Source organism: Cetorhinus maximus, chromosome 11, assembly GCF_964194155.1.
Source record: "Cetorhinus maximus chromosome 11, sCetMax3.hap1.1, whole genome shotgun sequence".
Lineage (NCBI taxonomy): Eukaryota > Metazoa > Chordata > Chondrichthyes > Lamniformes > Cetorhinidae > Cetorhinus > Cetorhinus maximus.
In genome coordinates this window covers 66,401,973-66,419,579 of record NC_135889.1, presented here as the reverse complement: position 1 = coordinate 66,419,579, position 17,607 = coordinate 66,401,973, and the positions used below count along the sequence as shown (strand labels likewise).

The following is a 17,607-nucleotide window of genomic DNA, read 5'->3' as shown; positions in this document are numbered from 1 at the left end:
CATCTCCACAATCACCACACCCTCAATGTCTCTCTCTCCACCCCCCCCCCCCTTAAACCAATTTATATTTCTCCCTTCTTCTAACTATGCTCCAGTTCTGCCGAAGGGCCATGAAGGCTCGAAACGTTAACTGATTTCTTCTCCGCCGATGCTGCCAGACCTGCTGAGTTTTTCCAGGTAATTCTGTTTTTGTTCCCTCATTCATTCTGTTGATAAGGCCCGTCGAGCTGGAATTTGTGCTATTTACTTTGTGTGTGTGCAAAAACCTCCTGTCTCTATTTCTAAATTAATTTTAAAAATGATTTCAAAAGGAAAACTGAAACTGGGTGGAAACACACTTGCATTGTTGTCAGTTGTCAGTTCCATTCGGCTAAGGATTTACAGCGATCAATTTACAGCGGGACAAATGGGGGCCAAGAGACCGGGCGCACATGCGCGGCGGAGGCTCAGCTTGGCGCGCAGGCGCAGGGATTCGGCGCGGGCAGCATGGAGTCGTTGGCCTCCGAGTTGTTTAAAGTTCGGGCGGTGAAGTTTGGCAACTTCGTACTGAAAAGTGGGATATCATCACCCGTTTACTTCGATTTGAGAGTCATTGTGTCCCATCCGATTCTACTGAACCAGGTACCGTTTGCATTCCACACATTTATGCTTATTTAGGCCTAAGACACCTGTTCCGTGGAGTTCAGACCATGAATTGCTGTTGAAATGGCGGTTGGACGGATCCAGGTCTTTGTCGGCAGGGGCACGGTGGATAGACCTGAGCTTACTCCTCCCAACAAGGCCCCACTCTGTCAGTTGGGATCTTTAGTTTTCCTGGGACAGGTCCTGATTGAAGGAGGGCAGCATCATTGCTGCATGTCAATCCACTGCAATCCTGCTGATAATGTTTGTACTGCTGCCTGAAATTTGTTTACGTTTTCTAACAAATTTACTGACAGATCAATTATTTGCATTAGCGGGGTTTTTCAGACGCTTCTAGGAATAGTGCTGACTTCTCATCTGTGACGATACCTGATGTGGGAGAGGAAGGAAACTTGGAGCAGGTGACTGACCCAGGCTCTCAAAGCTGAGTCCCCAATGTTCACTATCCCTACAATCAGCTGCCACCCTTCTCTGACCCTGCCGCCAGCATATTCACTGACATCTTGCGTCAGACTTTTATAATTGAACGTGGGTTTTCAATAAATCCTTTCCCACCTTATTCCAAGCACAGTGGCAACCTCTAACTTACTCAGTTGGCATGAGTCCTGATGCTGTTGCTTTGAATTAATGCCCAGATCTCAGCCTGCTCCTGTGGTCTCGCTTCTTGGAGAGAGGGGAACACCGAAGAACAAGAGAGGGAAAGTAAAGGAATAGGGTGATGAGTGGTGGAAGGAGAGATGTGGAAGCAGAGGCAGAAACATAATTAAATGAAGACACTATGCAAGAGCAGGGATATATTGAAGTGAATGAGGAGGTAATTTTGGGTGCATTTACAATATAACTTTTGCACTATGGCAAAACAATATCCTGTTTTTAATTGCTCTAAAGTTATAAGTGAAACCTTTCTCAAATGTGGACCATTTACCAGTTCCAAAAGTTACACACCCCTAAAAGATTTAAATGCTCTTTATCTGGCTGTATTACTGGTAGCTCCCCCAATTGACTGCTGGGCACAGATTGGCAGTCAGGTACAGCAAAGGCTGTAGGTCCTGACAATGTCCCAGCTGTAATGCTAAAAGCTTGTGCTTTAGCATTAGCTGCACCTCTGGTCAAACCGTTCCAGTACAGTTACAACATTGACATTTATACAACAATGTGGAAAATTGCCTGTCCACAAAAAAGCAGGACAATTCCAATCTGGCTAATTAGTGTCACATCAGTCTACTCTCAATTCATCAGCAATGTGATGGAAGGTGTTGTTGACAATGCTATCAAGCAGCAGTAACCTGCTCTTCAGTGCTCAAGGGTGACTTGGCTGCAAACTTCATTACAGCCCTGGTCCAAACATGGACAAAAGAGCTGACTGGTGAGGTGAGAGTGACTAGCCTTGAGATCAAACAGCATTTAATTGTGCATGGCACCAAGGAGCCCTGACAAAACTGAAGTCAAAGGAAATGAGGGGCAAAATTCTCCACCGGTTGAAGTCATACTTAGCGAAAAGAAAGAGATTATGGCCGTTGGAGGCCAATCATCTTAGCCCAGGACATTGCTGCGATGTTCCTTAGGGCAGTGCCCTAGGCCCAGTTATCTATAGTGCTTGATCAATGACCTTCCCTCTGTTACATGTCAGAGGAGGAGATGCTCACAAATGATTTCAAAGTTTAGTTCCATTTGCAACTCTGAAGCAGCAAGACCTGCTTGGGCTGATAGGTGGCAAGCGACATTCATGCTAGACAACTGCCAAGCATTGACCATCTCAACAAGAGAGAATCTAACCATCTCCCTTTTGCTAAATCCCCCATCATCAACATCTTTAAAAGACAATTTAAAAGGGATGTTTATGATAATGAAGAGTGGATAGGAACCCTCTGTACCCCTTGCTCGAGGGTCTAAAATGAGGCAGTGTAGATATAAGATTAAATTTCAGAGAAATAGGGCAGAGAGCAAGAGAAACGGTTAGTTTAGGGTTATGAGGCTGTGGAAGTTGGTATCACTGCTGTAGATTGAAGGAGAGATTTTATTCATTTATGGGATGTGGGTGTCACTGGCTAGGCCAGCATTTATTGCCCATCCCTAATTGCCCTTGAGAAGATGGTGGGAGCTGCCTTCTTGAACTGCTGCAGTCCATGTGGTGTAGGTACACCCACAGTGCTGTTAGGGAGGGAGTTCCAGGATTTTGACCCAGCGACAGTGAAGGAATGACAATATATTTCCAAGTCAGGATTGTGAGTGGCTTGGAGGGGAATGCCCAGGTGGTGGTGTTCCCATGTATCTGCTGCCCTTGTCCATCTAGATGGTAGTGGTCGTTGGTTTGGAAGGTGTTGCCTAAGGAGCCTTGGTGAGTTTCTGCAGTGCATCTTGTAGATGGTACACACTGCAGCCACTGTTTGTGGATGGTGAGGGAGTGAATGTTTGTGGATGGGGTGCCAAGCAAGTGGGCTGCTTTGACCTGGAGGGTGTCAAGCTCCTTGAGTGTTGTGGGATCTGCACTCATCCAGGCAAGTGGAGGGTATTCCATCACAGTCTTGACTTGTACCTTGTAGATGGTGGACAGGCTTTGGGGAGTCAGGAGATGAGTTACAGGATTCTTAGCATCTGGTCTGCTCTTGTACCCATAGTATTTATATGGCTGGTCCAGTTCAGTTTCTGGTCAATGGTAACCCACAGGATGTTGATAGTGGGGGATTCAGCAATGGTAATGCCATTGAATATCAAGGGCTGATGGTTAGATTCACTCTTGTTGGAGATGGTCATTGGCTGGCACTTGTGTGGCATGAATGTTCCTTGCCACTTGTCATCCCAAGTATGGATATTGTCCAGGTCTTGCTGCATTTGGACATGAACTGCCTCAGTATCTGAGGAGTCACGAATGGCGCTGAACATTGTACAATCATCAGCGAGCATCCCCACTTCTGACCTTATGATAGAAGGAAGGCCATTGATGAAGCAGCTGAAGATGCTTGGGCCTAGGGCACTACCCTGAGGAACTCCTGCAGTGATGTCCCAGAACTGAGATGATTGACCTCCAACAAGCACAACCATCTTCCTTTGTGCTAGGTATGACTCGAACCAGTGGAGAGATTTCCCCCTTATTCCCATCGACTCCAGTTTTGCTAGGGCTCCTTGATGCCACATTCGGTCAAATGTTGCCTTGATGTCAAGGGCGGTCACTCTCAGCTCACCTCAGGAGTTCAGCTCTTTTGTCCATGTTTGAATCAAGGCTGTAATGAGGTCAGAAGCTGAGTGGCCTTGGTGGAACCCAAACTGTGAGCAGGTAATTGATAAGCAAGTGCTGCTTGATAGCACTGTTGATGACCCCTTCCATCACTTTACTGATGATCAAGAGTAGACTGACGGGGCAGTAATTGGCTGGGTTGGATTTGCCCTGCTTTTTGTGTACAGGTCATACCTGGGCAATTGTCCACATAGCTGAGTAGATGCCAGTGTTGTAGCTGTACTGCAACAGCTTGGCTAGGGGCGCGGCAAGTTCTGGAGCACGAGTCTTCAGTACTGTTGCCGGAATATTGTCAGGGCCCATAGCCTTTGCAGTAACCAGTGCCTTCAGCTGTTTCTTGATATCACGTGGAGTGAATCGAGTTGGCTGAAGACTGGCATCTGTGATGCTGGGGGCCTCTGGAGGAGGCTGAGATGGATCATCCACTTGTCATTTGTGGCTGAAGATTGTTGCAAATGCTTCAGCCTCGTCTTTTGCACGGGTGTGCTGAGCTCCTCTGTCATTGAGGATGGGGATATTTGTGGAGCCTCCTCCTTCAATGAGTTGTTTAATTGCCCACCATCATTGATGACTGGATGTGACAGGACTGCAGAGCCTGGATCTGATCTGTTGGTTGTGGAATCACTTAGCTTTTTTTTTTGGCATGCAAGTAGTCCTATGTTGTAACTTTACCAGGTTGACATCTCCTTTTTAGGTATGCCTGGACTGCAGCGATTCAAGAAGTCAGCTCACCACCACCTTCTCAAGGGCAACTAGAGATGGGCAATAAATGCTGGCCTAGCCAGCGAAGCCGACATCCCATGATTGAATTCAAAAAAGATTCATTGGTTGAGGGACAGTGGTACTTGGTAATCAGCAGGAGGTTTCCTTGCTCATGTTTGACCTGATGCCATGACACTTCATGGGGACCGCAATCGATGTTGAGGACTCCCAGGGTAACTTCCTCCCGACTGTATACCACTGTGCCTCCACCTCTGCTGGGCCTGTCCTGCTGGTGGGCAAGGCATATGGTATGGTGATGGTGGTGTCTGGGACATGATCTGTAATATATGATTCTGAGGGGATGACTAAATCAGGCTGTTGCTTGACTAATCTGTGAGACAGCTCTCCCAATTTTCGCACAGGTCCCCAGATGTTAGTAAGGAGAACTTTGCAGGGTTGACAGGGCTGAGTTTGCCATTATTGTTCCTGGTGCCTACGTCGATGCCGGGTAGTCCGTCTAATTTAATTCCTTTTTATTGACTTTGAGGCGGTTTGAGACAACTGAGTTGCTTGCTCGGCCATTTCAGAAGACATTTAAGATCAGCCGCATTGCTATGGGTCTGGAGTCGCCAGACCAGGTGAGGACGGCAGATTTCCTTCCCTAAAGGACATTGGTGAACCAGATGGGTTTTTACAACAATCAACAATGGTTTCATGGTCATTGTTAGACTTTTAATTCCAGTTTTTAAAAATTCTTTATTGAATTTTAAAATTTTTAAAATTAAATTCAGATTCCACCATCTGCCGTGGTGGGATTCATACCCAGGCCCCCGGGGCATTACCCTGGGTCTCTGGATTATCAATCCATTGACATAACCACTACACCACTACCCCCACACTGGATGTTCCCCTCCAAGCTATCCACCATCCTGGCTTGGAAATATATCACTGTTCCTTCATCATTGCTGGATTAAAATCCTGGAACTCCCTACTTAACAACACTGGGAGTACGTTTATCACACAGACTGCAGGGATTCAAGATGGGCAGTAAATGCTGGTGTTTCCAGCACGGCCATTTCGCATGATTGAATATTTTAAAAATTAGCCTGCATCCTATTGTGGTATCGACTATAAACTTGACTATTTTGCTTGCAAAATTCATTAGGATACACCCCTTTGTCCTTTTGTCTATGACATCTTTGGCAATCTCTTCTTTACCTCCACCTATCACTGGCCTTCAATCCAGCTCTACCTGTCCCACCCCCCTCAACCAGCTTATATTTCACCTCATTTCTATATTTCCTTAGTTCCGATGAAGAGTCATACAGACTTGAAACACTAACTGTATTCCTCTCCGGAGATGCTGTCAGACCTGCTGAGTTTTTCCAGCTATTTTTGTTTCATTAGGATACACATATTTTAATTCTGATGTAGCCTTGCTGAAACTGTATTATGGCTCCAAATTTTAGTCCGTTAATTTAGTAATTACATTTGACAAATTAGTTATTTTTTTCTTACAGGTTTCGGAACTCCTGTGGCAGACTGCAAACAATGCTGGAATCAAGTGCAATTCTGTTTGTGGGGTTCCATATACTGCTTTACCTCTGGCAACCATTATCTGTTCTTCCAATAGCATACCTATGCTGATTCGTCGAAAGGAAGCAAAGGACTATGGTAAACCCACATTACCGTACACTTGGTGCTACGTTTTACCCTGAACAATGCTGAAGTTTAACTTCAATGCTGAAATTGTTGATGTTCCATGTAATAATTGACTGCTTAAAAGCTTAGAGCTTCAAATGCCCTGACACTTTGGTATTTAATTTGTTTTGCATTTGAATCTTAACAGTGGAATATTTTTCATATTAGTAACAATGCAATACAAAGCAAGTTTATCCCTAATGCATTACTTGCCCTGAGGTCATACAAGCCTTGTGTTACTCTTTAAAGCATGACACAATGGTTAAGCAGCAAGTGATAGACAGGTCTAAGCAATCCCACAACCAACAGATCAGATCCAAGCTCTGCAGTCCTGTCACATCCAGTCATGAATGGTGGTGGACAGTTAAACAACTCAGTGGAGGAGAGGGGCTCCACAAAAATCCCCATCCTCAATGATGGAGGAGCCCAGCATATCAGTGCAAAAGATAAGGCTGAAGCATTTGCTGCAATCTTCAGCCAGAAATGCCGAATGGATGATCCATCTCGGCCTCCTCCGGAGGTTCCCCAGCAAGATATAGATGCCAGTCTTCAGCCAATTCGATTCACTCCACGTGATATCAAGAAACGGCTGAAGGCACTGGACACTGCAAAGGCTATGGGCCCTGACAACATTCCGGCAATAGTACTGAAGACTTGTACTTCAGAACTTGCCACACCCCTAGCCAAGCTGTCGTAGTACAGTTACAACACTAGCATCTACCCGGCTATGTGGAAAATTGCCCAGGTATGTCCTGTACACAAAAAGCAGGACAAATCCAACCCAGCCAATTACCGCCCCATCAGTCTACTCTCCATCATCAGTAAAGTGGTGGAAGGGGTCATCAACAGTGCTATCAAACAGCACTTGCTTAGCAATAACCTGCTCACTGACGCCCAGTTTGGGTTCTGCCAGAGCCATTCAGCTCCTGACCTCATTACAGCCTTGATTCAAACATGGACAAAAGAGCTGAACTTGTGAGGTGAGAGTGACTGCCCTTGAACAAGGCCGCATTTGACAGAGTGTGGCATCAAGGAGCCCTAGCAAAACTGGAGTCAATGGGAATCAGGGGGAAAACTCTCTGCTGGTTCGAGTCATACCTAGCACAAAGGAAGATGGTTGTGGTTGTTGGAGGTCAGTCATCTCAGCTCCAGGACATCACTGCAGGAGTTCTTCAGGGTAGTGTCCTAGACCCAAGCATCTTCAGCTGCTTCATCAGTGACCTTCCTCCCATCATAAGGTCAGAAGCGTGGATGTTCGCTGATGATTGCACGATGTTCAGCACCATTCGCGACTCCTCAGATACTGAAGCAGTCCATGCCCAAATGCAACAAGACCTGGACAGCATCCAGGTTTGGGCTGACAAGTGGCAAGTAACATTCGCGCCACACAAGTGTCAGGCAATGACCATCTCCAACAATAGAGAATCCAACCATCGCTCCTTGATGTTCAATGACATTATCTTCACTGAGTCCCTCACCATCAACAACTGGGTGTTACCATTGACCAGAAACTGAACTGGACCAGCCTTATAAATACTGTGGCTACAAGAGCAGGTCAGAGGCCAGGGGGAGAATTTTCTCCCTGTCGGGCGGGCTGGGCGGGAGCGGGTGTGGGAGTGCACACAGCCAATTGCTGCCCACGATTGGCCGCACGTCGCCATTTTATGCGAGTGGGCCAATTAAGGCCCGCCCAATGTGACGCGCAACTAAAAGCGCTGAGCACTCCCTGTGCGGGCGGGGGAAGGAGAGAGAGCCGGAGCCTGTGCACTTTCGCGCACACACGCGAAAGAGCACAGAAATCTCCGAGGCACAGAGCTGCCTCAGGGAGACTAGTTTGATCATGAAGAATTGAAATAATGAAAAAAAAATTATTCAGACATGTCCCCTCATGTGACAGTGTCGCAAGAGCTGGGACATGTCAAAGAATTTTTATTCAATTTATAAAGCCTTCATGAAACCTCATCCCGCCCCTGGATGAGGTTTCATGATAAATGCGAAGGCCGTCTGGGCTCTTCGCCTGCCTGCCAACCTTAATCAGCTTAATTATATTTTAACAGCCTTAATAGGCCTTTGACAGTTTGGCGGGTGCGCAGCCGACTCCAGTTTGCGCCTGCTGAACTGAAGATCGGAATGATGCATGGTGATGTTGGGACGCATGCCCAACGTCATCGTGCGTCATTTTATGTGTTGGCGAGCGAGGCCTGCCCCCGCACGTCGACCAGAAGATTCAGACCCAAGATTCGTGCAACGAGTAACCCACCTGACTTCCCAAAGCCTGTCCACCACCTACAAGGCTCAAGTCAGGAGTGTGATGGGATACTCCCCAAATGACTGGATGAGTGCAGCTCCCACAATGCTCAAGAAGCTTGACACTGTCCAGGACAAAGCTGTCCGCCTGATTGGCACCACATCCACAAACACCATTGATGCACAGTAGCAGCAGTGTGTACCATCTACAGGATGCACTGCAGGAATTCACCAAGGCTTCTTTGACAGCATCTTCCAAACCCATGACCACTACCATCTGGAAGGACAAGGGCAGCACATAGATGGGAACACTACCACCTGGAAGTTCCCCTCCAAGTCGCTCGCCATCCTGACTGGGAAACCGTTCCTTCATTGTCGCTGGGTCAAAATCCTGGGAATGCCTTCCGAACAGCACTGTGGGTGTACCTATAGCACATGGACTGCAGCGGTTCAAGAAGACAACTCACCACTGCCTTCTCAAGGGCAATTAAGGATGGGCAATAAATGCTGGCCCAGCCAGTGAAGCCCATATCCCATGAATGAATTAAAAAAAAACAAGTTGTAATTTTTAATCGTACATTTCACTATCTTTGTTTTTTAGATCAAAACTATTGGTTAACACCTTTAAAATACAAAGAGAGGAGAGAATTTACTTTGAGTATCCTAAACAGTACTTTTTAGGCAAAGCCAAACACAGTAGGGAAATGTTTTGTTTTACAAGGTACATTCTCTATACAATACTGTTCCTTGCAATGTTTTGTGATACCTGGATATCATTACTAAATGATTCCTTGCCTTTTCAAAGAATTTTACAGTTTTCTGATGGTTTACGTATGTTCGTAACATACTGCTCATTCCATATTCACCTGTGTTTTTATGGATACAGTTTGAAATTCTGGCATTGACTGACTAAATTTAAAGAAAATTAACCATGAATAAATGAAAAATCATATATTTTTGCCATTTAATGTATTACATTTAGTTCTGGTCACCACCCTTCAGGAAGGATGTGAAGGTCCTTGAGAGGGTGCAGAAGAAATTTACCAGAATGCTTCCAAGGGTAAGGGATTTTAGCTGCAAGGTTAGATATGAAAAGCTGGAATTGTTCTTCTGGAGCAAAGGCAATTGAAGAGTGATTTAATAGATATGTACAAGATTATGACGGATTTAGATAAGGTAGACGAAGAAAAACTTCCCATTAGCTGACCCATTATCAAGAGCTAGGAACACAGGTTAAGATTTTGGGCACAAAATTCTGAGATGTGAGGAAGCATGTCATAGATTTGCAGGGTGTTGTCGAAGAAGGCTTGATGAGTTGCTGCAGCGCATCTTGTAGATGGCACACTGTTTGCCGGTGGTGGAGGGAGTGAATGTTTTAAGGTGGTGGTTGTAGTGCCAGTCAAACAGATTGCTTTGTCCTGGATGGTATTAAGCTTCTTGAGTGTTGTTGGAACTGCACTTGTTCCGGCAAGTGGGGAGTATTCAATCACACTCCTTACTTGTGCCTTCTCGATGGTAGACAGGCTTTGGGGAGTGAGGAGGTAAACCACTTGGTGCAGAACTTCCAGTCTCTGACTAGCTCTAGTAGCCACAGTATTTATTTGGCTGCTCCAGTTTCTGGTCAGTGGCAACCTCCAGGATGTTAATGGTTTTTCTCTTGTTTTTACAGATGGCAGGTGTTCATCATTCTGTCATTCACACCTCCTTTAGACATATTTTTTGTTTCTTTACTTGTCTCATTACTACTCTCTGGTCCTGCACCACCAACTCTTTTGTTATTCAATCTCTCTTATCTTCCACCCTATCACTGAACCTTTCCTTTTGTTCTTTTTCCACTCTACCCCCTTTCACTTGCTTAAAATCTATTACCCCTCTTTTTTTGCTGTTCTGATGAAGTGTCACAGACTGGAAAAGTTAGCTGGTTTTTTTCTGCCTAGCTTCTGCCAGATCTGCTGAGTATTTTCTGTTTTTATTTCAGATTTCCAGCATCTGAAGTATTTTGCTTTTGTATTCGAGAGATCTTGGGATATTTAATGGCTGGGACTCAGGTAAAATAGCAAAATGGGATTCTTAGCTTTACAACAGAATAAAAACAAGGATGTGATGTTGAAGTTGCAAGTGACATTAGGCTACAGTTGCATACAGTTTTGGATGCAGCCAAGATTCAGTAGAGTATCACGGTAATGAGAGTTCTGAAGATAAACTCAATATTTTCCCCACTGGAACAGAGAAAATTAAAGGAGGATCAAATAGAAGTTTTCCAAATTAGGAAATGCTTCGATGAGCTAAATAGTGAAATATTGTTTCCTTTGGTTGGCAAATTGATAACAAGAGTGTATGGAGCTCAGGAGAATCATATAAAGACCAAAGGGGGATGTTCAGACATTTTTTCCATGCTGTTTTCTTTGAACATGGAATAGTTTCCTGCAGCTGCCCATTGAGGTAAAGCTATAACATAATTTAAAAGAATTGGATTAAGTTTGAAAGGAAGAAAGTAAAAGGTTGCAGAGAGAGTGCATGGGGAATGGGATTAAAATAGAGTGCGCCAATTAAAGAGCAAGCACTAATCCAACCATAAAAACAAAAAGCTAAAAGCTACTGCGGATGCTGGAAATCCAAAACAAAAACAGAATTACCTGGAAAAACTCAGCAGGTCTGGCAGCATCGGTGGAGAAGAAAACAGTTGACATTTCGAGTCCTCATGACCCTTCGGCAGAACTGGCATCATTGGCTAAAAGGCTTTCCCTATGCTGTCATTTTTTTGTGACTCTGGATATTTTCTAAAGTAACAGCATAATGCTTTGGTGTTGGATGATCAGCCATGATCATAATGAATGGCGGAGCAGGCTCAAAGGGCCGTATGGCCTACTGCTCCTCCTATTTTCTATGTGCCTACGTGTTTCTTATATTGTCTGCTCCCTATCCTTTGTTTACGACCAGGACACGTCTCCCCTAATCTTTACCATGCCTGTGTGATCTGTATTCCTTCCCTTTGTGTCTATTCATTTGTACGTTTTGGCTGCTGTTCAGAACCTGAGGTAATTACTTAATTACTTCTGTTTCCCTTTCTTTCCTTTTGGGTCCCTTCCTGTGCGACTGTAATAGCACCATTAATTTCTTCCCTCTCAAAGACATTGATTTGTGTTTTCCCCACCCAAAACCCATCACTACTCCTCTGTCCTCCTTTCCAGGTGTGTATTTCCTTCTCTCGCGCTCTCTCTCGCTCTCTCCAACCTTAGTTAAAAACAAATGCACTGCGTAAAGTCCTACAACTGGTATAAAAGTATTTTGACTAAGTCACATATGAAAGGCTATTCGTAAAACTGAGTGTTGTGGGAGTTTAAGGTAAATTATGAAAATGAATTAAAAACTGATAAAGGGTAGAAAATGGGTACTTTTTGGAGGCAATCTGTTGGGATGGCAAGCATCCAAAGATTGGTGTTGGAGCCACAACTGCTCCTAATTTGCATCACTACAATGATTCATAAACTCGATGCAAATTGGTCATATTTGCAGATGAAATGAAACTAGGAAGGGCACTCAAATCAGATGAGATAGATTAGAAATTAAAGAATGAGTTCAGCAGAATATGTAAATGAACAAAAGAGCAGATTAAATTCAGAGTGGACAAATGTAAAATACTGCACATAGATTTAAAAAATAGCTAATACTGGAATTAAAAAATTGAAAATGACCTAGGATTTGGTAAACTTGGTGCTCAGCCCGTTCAATATAGGACACCAAAATCAAGATAATGTTGACCTATGTAGCCAAATCTCTGTAGAAGTCAAGAGTAGTGATCAAACTGTACAGTGGTCTAATCAGACCACATCTTGAATACTGTCCAGTTTTAGCCACATAGCCACAAGAAAATCATTCTACTATTCCTACTGAGAGAATCATAAGGCTGATTCCCTAATGTCAAAGATCTGAATTATAAGGCAAGATTGGAGAATCTTAGGCTTTACAGCCTAGAAAAGAGATATCTGAGCAATGACCTTAGAAACGTATAAACTCTAGAAAAGATATTGAATGCATGGGAAAAGTAAAACCAAAAGTTTACTTTAAACTAAATTGCAATAGCAGGAAGGGTTAATAAAGTCCATACTAATAAAAGGCCAATTTAAGACTAATATCAAGAAATTCTTCATATGAAGAATGGTCAGTGCATAGAATGGACTTACAGGAATACTGGAGATGCTGTTTGTGGAATGAATTAAGGAACAGTTAGATGCTGAAGAGACGTCAGGGCTGTTCCAGATGGATGAGTTTAGGTTGACTAAATGGCCGCCCTCACCTGTAATTATCTTATGATTTCTTCGTTTCTTTTACAGTGGTTCTTTAAATTTGTTATTGGGGCTCTTGCAGCATTGACAAGGTTACATTGCCATCCCTGGTTGTCCTAAGTGAGTGATGGTGTACTTTCTGCATGAAACATGGATTTCCTTGGGGTGGTGGTGCTCCCACAATGTTGTTAGTTAAGAAATTCTGGAATTTTAACTCTGACTGAAGGAATGGGCATGTGTTCAAGTTAGGGTGATTTGAATGAGAACTTACAAATTGTGGTTTCCTGGCATCATCATCGTGGTACAGGACTGGAATGTGTTGAATTAAGCTTGGAGAGTTGCTCCAGTGAATCCTGCAAATAGTAGATACTGTAGCCACAGTGTGCCCGTTGTAAACATTGAATTCGGTTACAAAAGAGAAGCTGACTGCTATGACTTGGATGGTGTTAAGTGTCTTAATTAAGTTTGCAGCTGCACCCTTCACATTCCTGATTTGACCTTGGTAGGTAGTGGAGAGGTCGGGAGGCAAGCCATCGTTGCAGCATATATTCCTCTGTCCTGGACTTGTAGTTCAGCTTCTGGTCAATGGTGACCCTCAGGTAAGCAACATCAGTGGGATGATTGGGTTAGAGAAGATCCACTTGTTGAGCAAATGTGTGTCACTTGTCAACCTAAGCCTGGATGTTGGTCAGGTCCAGATATAGGCTTGCATGGGCTGCTGCATTATCAGACCTGTTGAAAATGAAGCTTAGTAGAATCATCACCTAACAGTCTTATTTTTTATGTTATATGAGGGAAGGTGAAGCAGCTGAAGATAATTGATATATAAGGTGCTTCCCTGAGGATCTTCAGCTATGGAGGTGCAATGATTGCCTGTGACATGCACTGGCATCTTCCTTCATGTCAGATGTGACTTCAGCATTGGAGAGTTTTACCATTAATCTCAATTTTGTTGGGGCTCCTTAGTGCCATAGCTGATTGAATACTGCCTTGATGTCTAGGGCAGCCACTCACACCTATTTGTTATTCAGCTCTTGTTGCCCAAGGCTATGATAGTGTCAGGAACTGAGTGCTTCTGATGAAACTTGAACTGAGGGTTTGGCAAGCAGATTATTGGTGAGTGGGTTTCAAATAATGGAATTGAAGATTATGTTTTCCATCAGTTAGATGATGATTGAGAGACAGCTAATAGGTTGGTAATTAGCCATTAGATTTATGCTACTTTTTATGGATAGGACATACCTAGACAATTTTCTACATGGTCATGTTAATGTGATAAATACACTGGAATGGCTTGGCCAGGTGGCTGGCTAGCTCTGGATTTCAAGTTTACAGCTGGAATGTTTTGGGGCCCTTAGCCTTTGCTGTGTCCATTGTACCGAACAGCTATGATGGTAGGGATTTCTGGAAGAGGCTGAATAAGACCATCTACTTGGCACTTTTGGCCAAAGTCACTTACCCGGTTTGAAATACCTCCAATGATCAGCTGTATCTGTCTTACTAGTGATAGAAACTTACAGCATACTGCTTCCTGACATTACTTTCCATAATGCTGTACTCGTAGAGTTGATTAATGACAATTTACATAACTCTGTCTTAATGTCTTCTGTGTCACATGTCACAAAAGTATAATATTCATAATATTATTGTGATTTATTGTCAAAGTAGGTTAATACTATGTGTGTGTGAGTGGGTGAGATTGTGTGAGTGATTTAATTGAATTGGAGACAGCTAGCCTGGGGGCTTTGACTCAATAAAAGAAGCTAGGTTTGAAATGTTAAATACGTAAACATGGCTGAAGTCTTAGAGTGTGAGGTGAGGAGAATTTGCATTTTTAGATAAATCAGAGTGGTTTGAATTTCAAAGAGATGGTAGGATGTTATACCTAGCCAAAGAAGCTAGGCCAAGCAGTGTACTTATTTTTCCTAAAGGATACTGATAATATTAGCACCATGAAATGGTTTATATTACGAGAAAGGTAACGTTTCAAAGACATATGGGAACAATGGGATTTACATTAAAGGAGAGTGAGACTATGTGTCAGGGAAGGCATTGTAAGATCTACCAGAAGTGTGAAAAGCGTATTTGTGCATTAAGCCTGCTGTCTACAGAAGTTGGGAAAAGCCAGTTTGAATTCTACGGTCCAGGATATCGTGCTAACTTGCTGGCACCTGTTTAATTTTTTTTACCTTTGCCTTAACGAAGTTGTAACTGGAAGCCAGATTAATTAGGGGTTTTAGGAGATATTATAGTAGTAATTTGTAGACCTATGCATGTGCTTGAAATCTTTTGTTAATAAATGTTTAATTTAGTTTTCTAAAAATCTCTGAAGTCTTGGTAGACTTATTACTTCTGAAATCAGGGCACGCATCTCGAAATAAAATAAAAATTGCAAAACCGTTGTGTCTGCGTGATCAAGTTTCTCTTGTGGATTTGATCTGCCTGGCACACATCATCTGCCACGTCATAACACACGACAAGTATTTTATCTCCCTGGAACATTAGCTGATATCTTTTAAAGGAATCTGAAGATTTTTCATTCAGACATGTTCATTTTTTTTTGATATTTTCAAAAGGTTGGTCTGGAAAGAAATAAGCCATTTTGGATGCCATATACACCAGGGTGACCAACCATTCTGGATTTTCCAGGGCTGTCCTGTAATTTGGCTTTTTTCCCCACGTCCCAGGACCTGCTTTGTCCTGGATTTCTTTTGCCCCTGCAGGCTTTGTGTCTGCGCATGCCTTGGCCTCGGCAAGTTTTGTGGTTTGATTTCAGAGCTGTTTAGCGGGTGCCTGGGGGTGCAGGGGCCAAGCCGGCAGCATCAGATTTGGAGTGGTGGTAGTCTCGTGCACAAATCAAGGAATCTGTGGAATCTAAAGACACCCGTTTTAGTCCCCACCCTCCATAATCTGTTGTCTTGTGAGACTAGTCGCTGGTCAGCTGAACATCATGAATGAATAACCTGAGCTGAAAAATACCCTGGGTTGTGCTAGAGATAACGTCCTTATAGGTTCTGTTGTTGGAGACCAGGGGTGGGAATGAAAGCCTGGTCTGCTTTAGAGATACATTCTCCCCCCCCCCCCCACCCCCATCCCACCTCGTTCCTATGTTTCCCCCACACTAAAGTGTCCCTGAGAGTTGGTCACATTGATGTATACCTGTGCAAAAGTTGATCTCATAAAATTTGATTTTTGGCTTAAAAAATATGTATATTTCATAGGCGTTGTGTAAAAGTAGACCCTGGTTTTTCAACGGTCAAAGCCCAAACATTTCAGAACCAAAGTATCTCTACCATAACATCAAAAACCTCAATTCACTATTCATTATAAAAGTCACACTTAACATTTTTTTCCTCCGGTTCCTACTTGTCAATTAAGACAGGAAGAACATAGGATGATTTTGATTTTTGGAGGGAAAAACTGACAGATTGGAGAAGAAAAATAAACAGCACAAATGGAAGCAAGATGTAGGGGCCAGCGTCCAGAACGAACATTAAATAAATGAACGTCCAGGCTTTATGTCCTCAACCATCACGCTAAACATTCCTGGGGAAGGGAGGGGAGGTTTGGGCCTTCCATTTGGGCCCTTGTGAGTGCAGACTCAGTGAAATCTCCCTGCATCAATGTTTAGGTCAAGGGTTGAAGGCCATCAGCATTATAATTTCTAAAGCACGGCCCTTCCCTTCCCTCGGTCCCCAAGCAGCATTGAAACCACAGGCTTGGCCGATGCTTCCTCTCCTAGGATGTAAGGGGGAGGGGAGTGGGGAAGCTCCTTAATAGAAACAGTGAGAGAGAGACAGTAAATGGCTGGTGTGGGCACAGTAACCCCCATTACCTTGTGGATTCTTTTAAGAGCCATGTTTAGGTGTACCAGATGTGTGTGTTTTAGTTAGAAGTAAACCCCTCAAAACACTACCAATGTAAAAGGTGACCCCTTAACTTTTTGCCTAAAATAATTGGTCTCAACAATGTGATTTTTACACAATATGTGGTATGTGTTTTCTCTTTGAAATCCATTGACTTTTAAAAGTTGTAATACTGCTTTGTTATATTTATTAAAAAGACATTCTTTAATTACAGGTACAAAACGTCTGGTGGAAGGCACTGTCATCCCAGGAGAAACCTGTCTTATTATTGAGGACGTTGTCACAAGTGGTTCCAGTGTCTTAGAGACTGCAGAAGTTCTTCGTAAAGAAGGATTGAAGGTCACTGATGCAGTGGTGTTGTTGGACCGAGAACAGGGAGGAAGGGCCAGATTAGAAGAGGAAGGGATACATTTACACTCTGTCTGTTCTCTGTCCAGATTATTAGAAATTTTACATGACCAAAGCAAAATTGACAATGAAATAGTCGAAAGCGTCAAAACATTCATAAGAAAAAACGCTTGTCCACCAGTGAATAAAATGGCGAATGGTTCAACAAAACAGGTCAATAACCAGCCTGATGGAATACCCAATGCCAGAAAGCCCTATCAAGAAATAAGCTATGGTGCTCGTGCCCAGCTTCCTGAGATCCACCCAATCACAGCACAGCTTTTTAAGATAATGGAAAAGAAGCAAACGAATTTGTGTCTAGCTGCTGATGTCACAAGCTCAAAAGAGTTGCTACAACTGGCTGATTCGTTGGGTAGCGAGATCTGTGTATTGAAAACGCACGTTGATATCTTGAATGATTTTAATCCAGCTGTGTTCAAAGAGCTAAGAGCAATTGCTGATAAGCATGAATTTTTGATATTTGAAGATCGAAAGTTTGCCGATATTGGGAACACTGTTAAACACCAGTATGAAGGTATCT

General features: G+C 43.5%; 1 protein-coding gene across 1 annotated transcript in view; it reads left to right on the top strand.

Moving 5' to 3' along the window:
• Positions 1 to 459: 459 nt before the first annotated feature.
• Positions 460 to 17,607, top strand: part of umps (uridine monophosphate synthetase) — a 37,106-nt gene continuing 19,958 nt past the window's right edge. Inside the window, exons 1-3 of the mRNA XM_078552170.1 lie at positions 460 to 621; positions 6,100 to 6,253; positions 16,894 to 17,601. Of these exons, the coding sequence (XP_078408296.1) occupies positions 487 to 621; positions 6,100 to 6,253; positions 16,894 to 17,601 (997 nt within the window). The 5' untranslated portion in view covers positions 460 to 486. The remainder of the gene's footprint in view (positions 622 to 6,099; positions 6,254 to 16,893; positions 17,602 to 17,607) is intronic.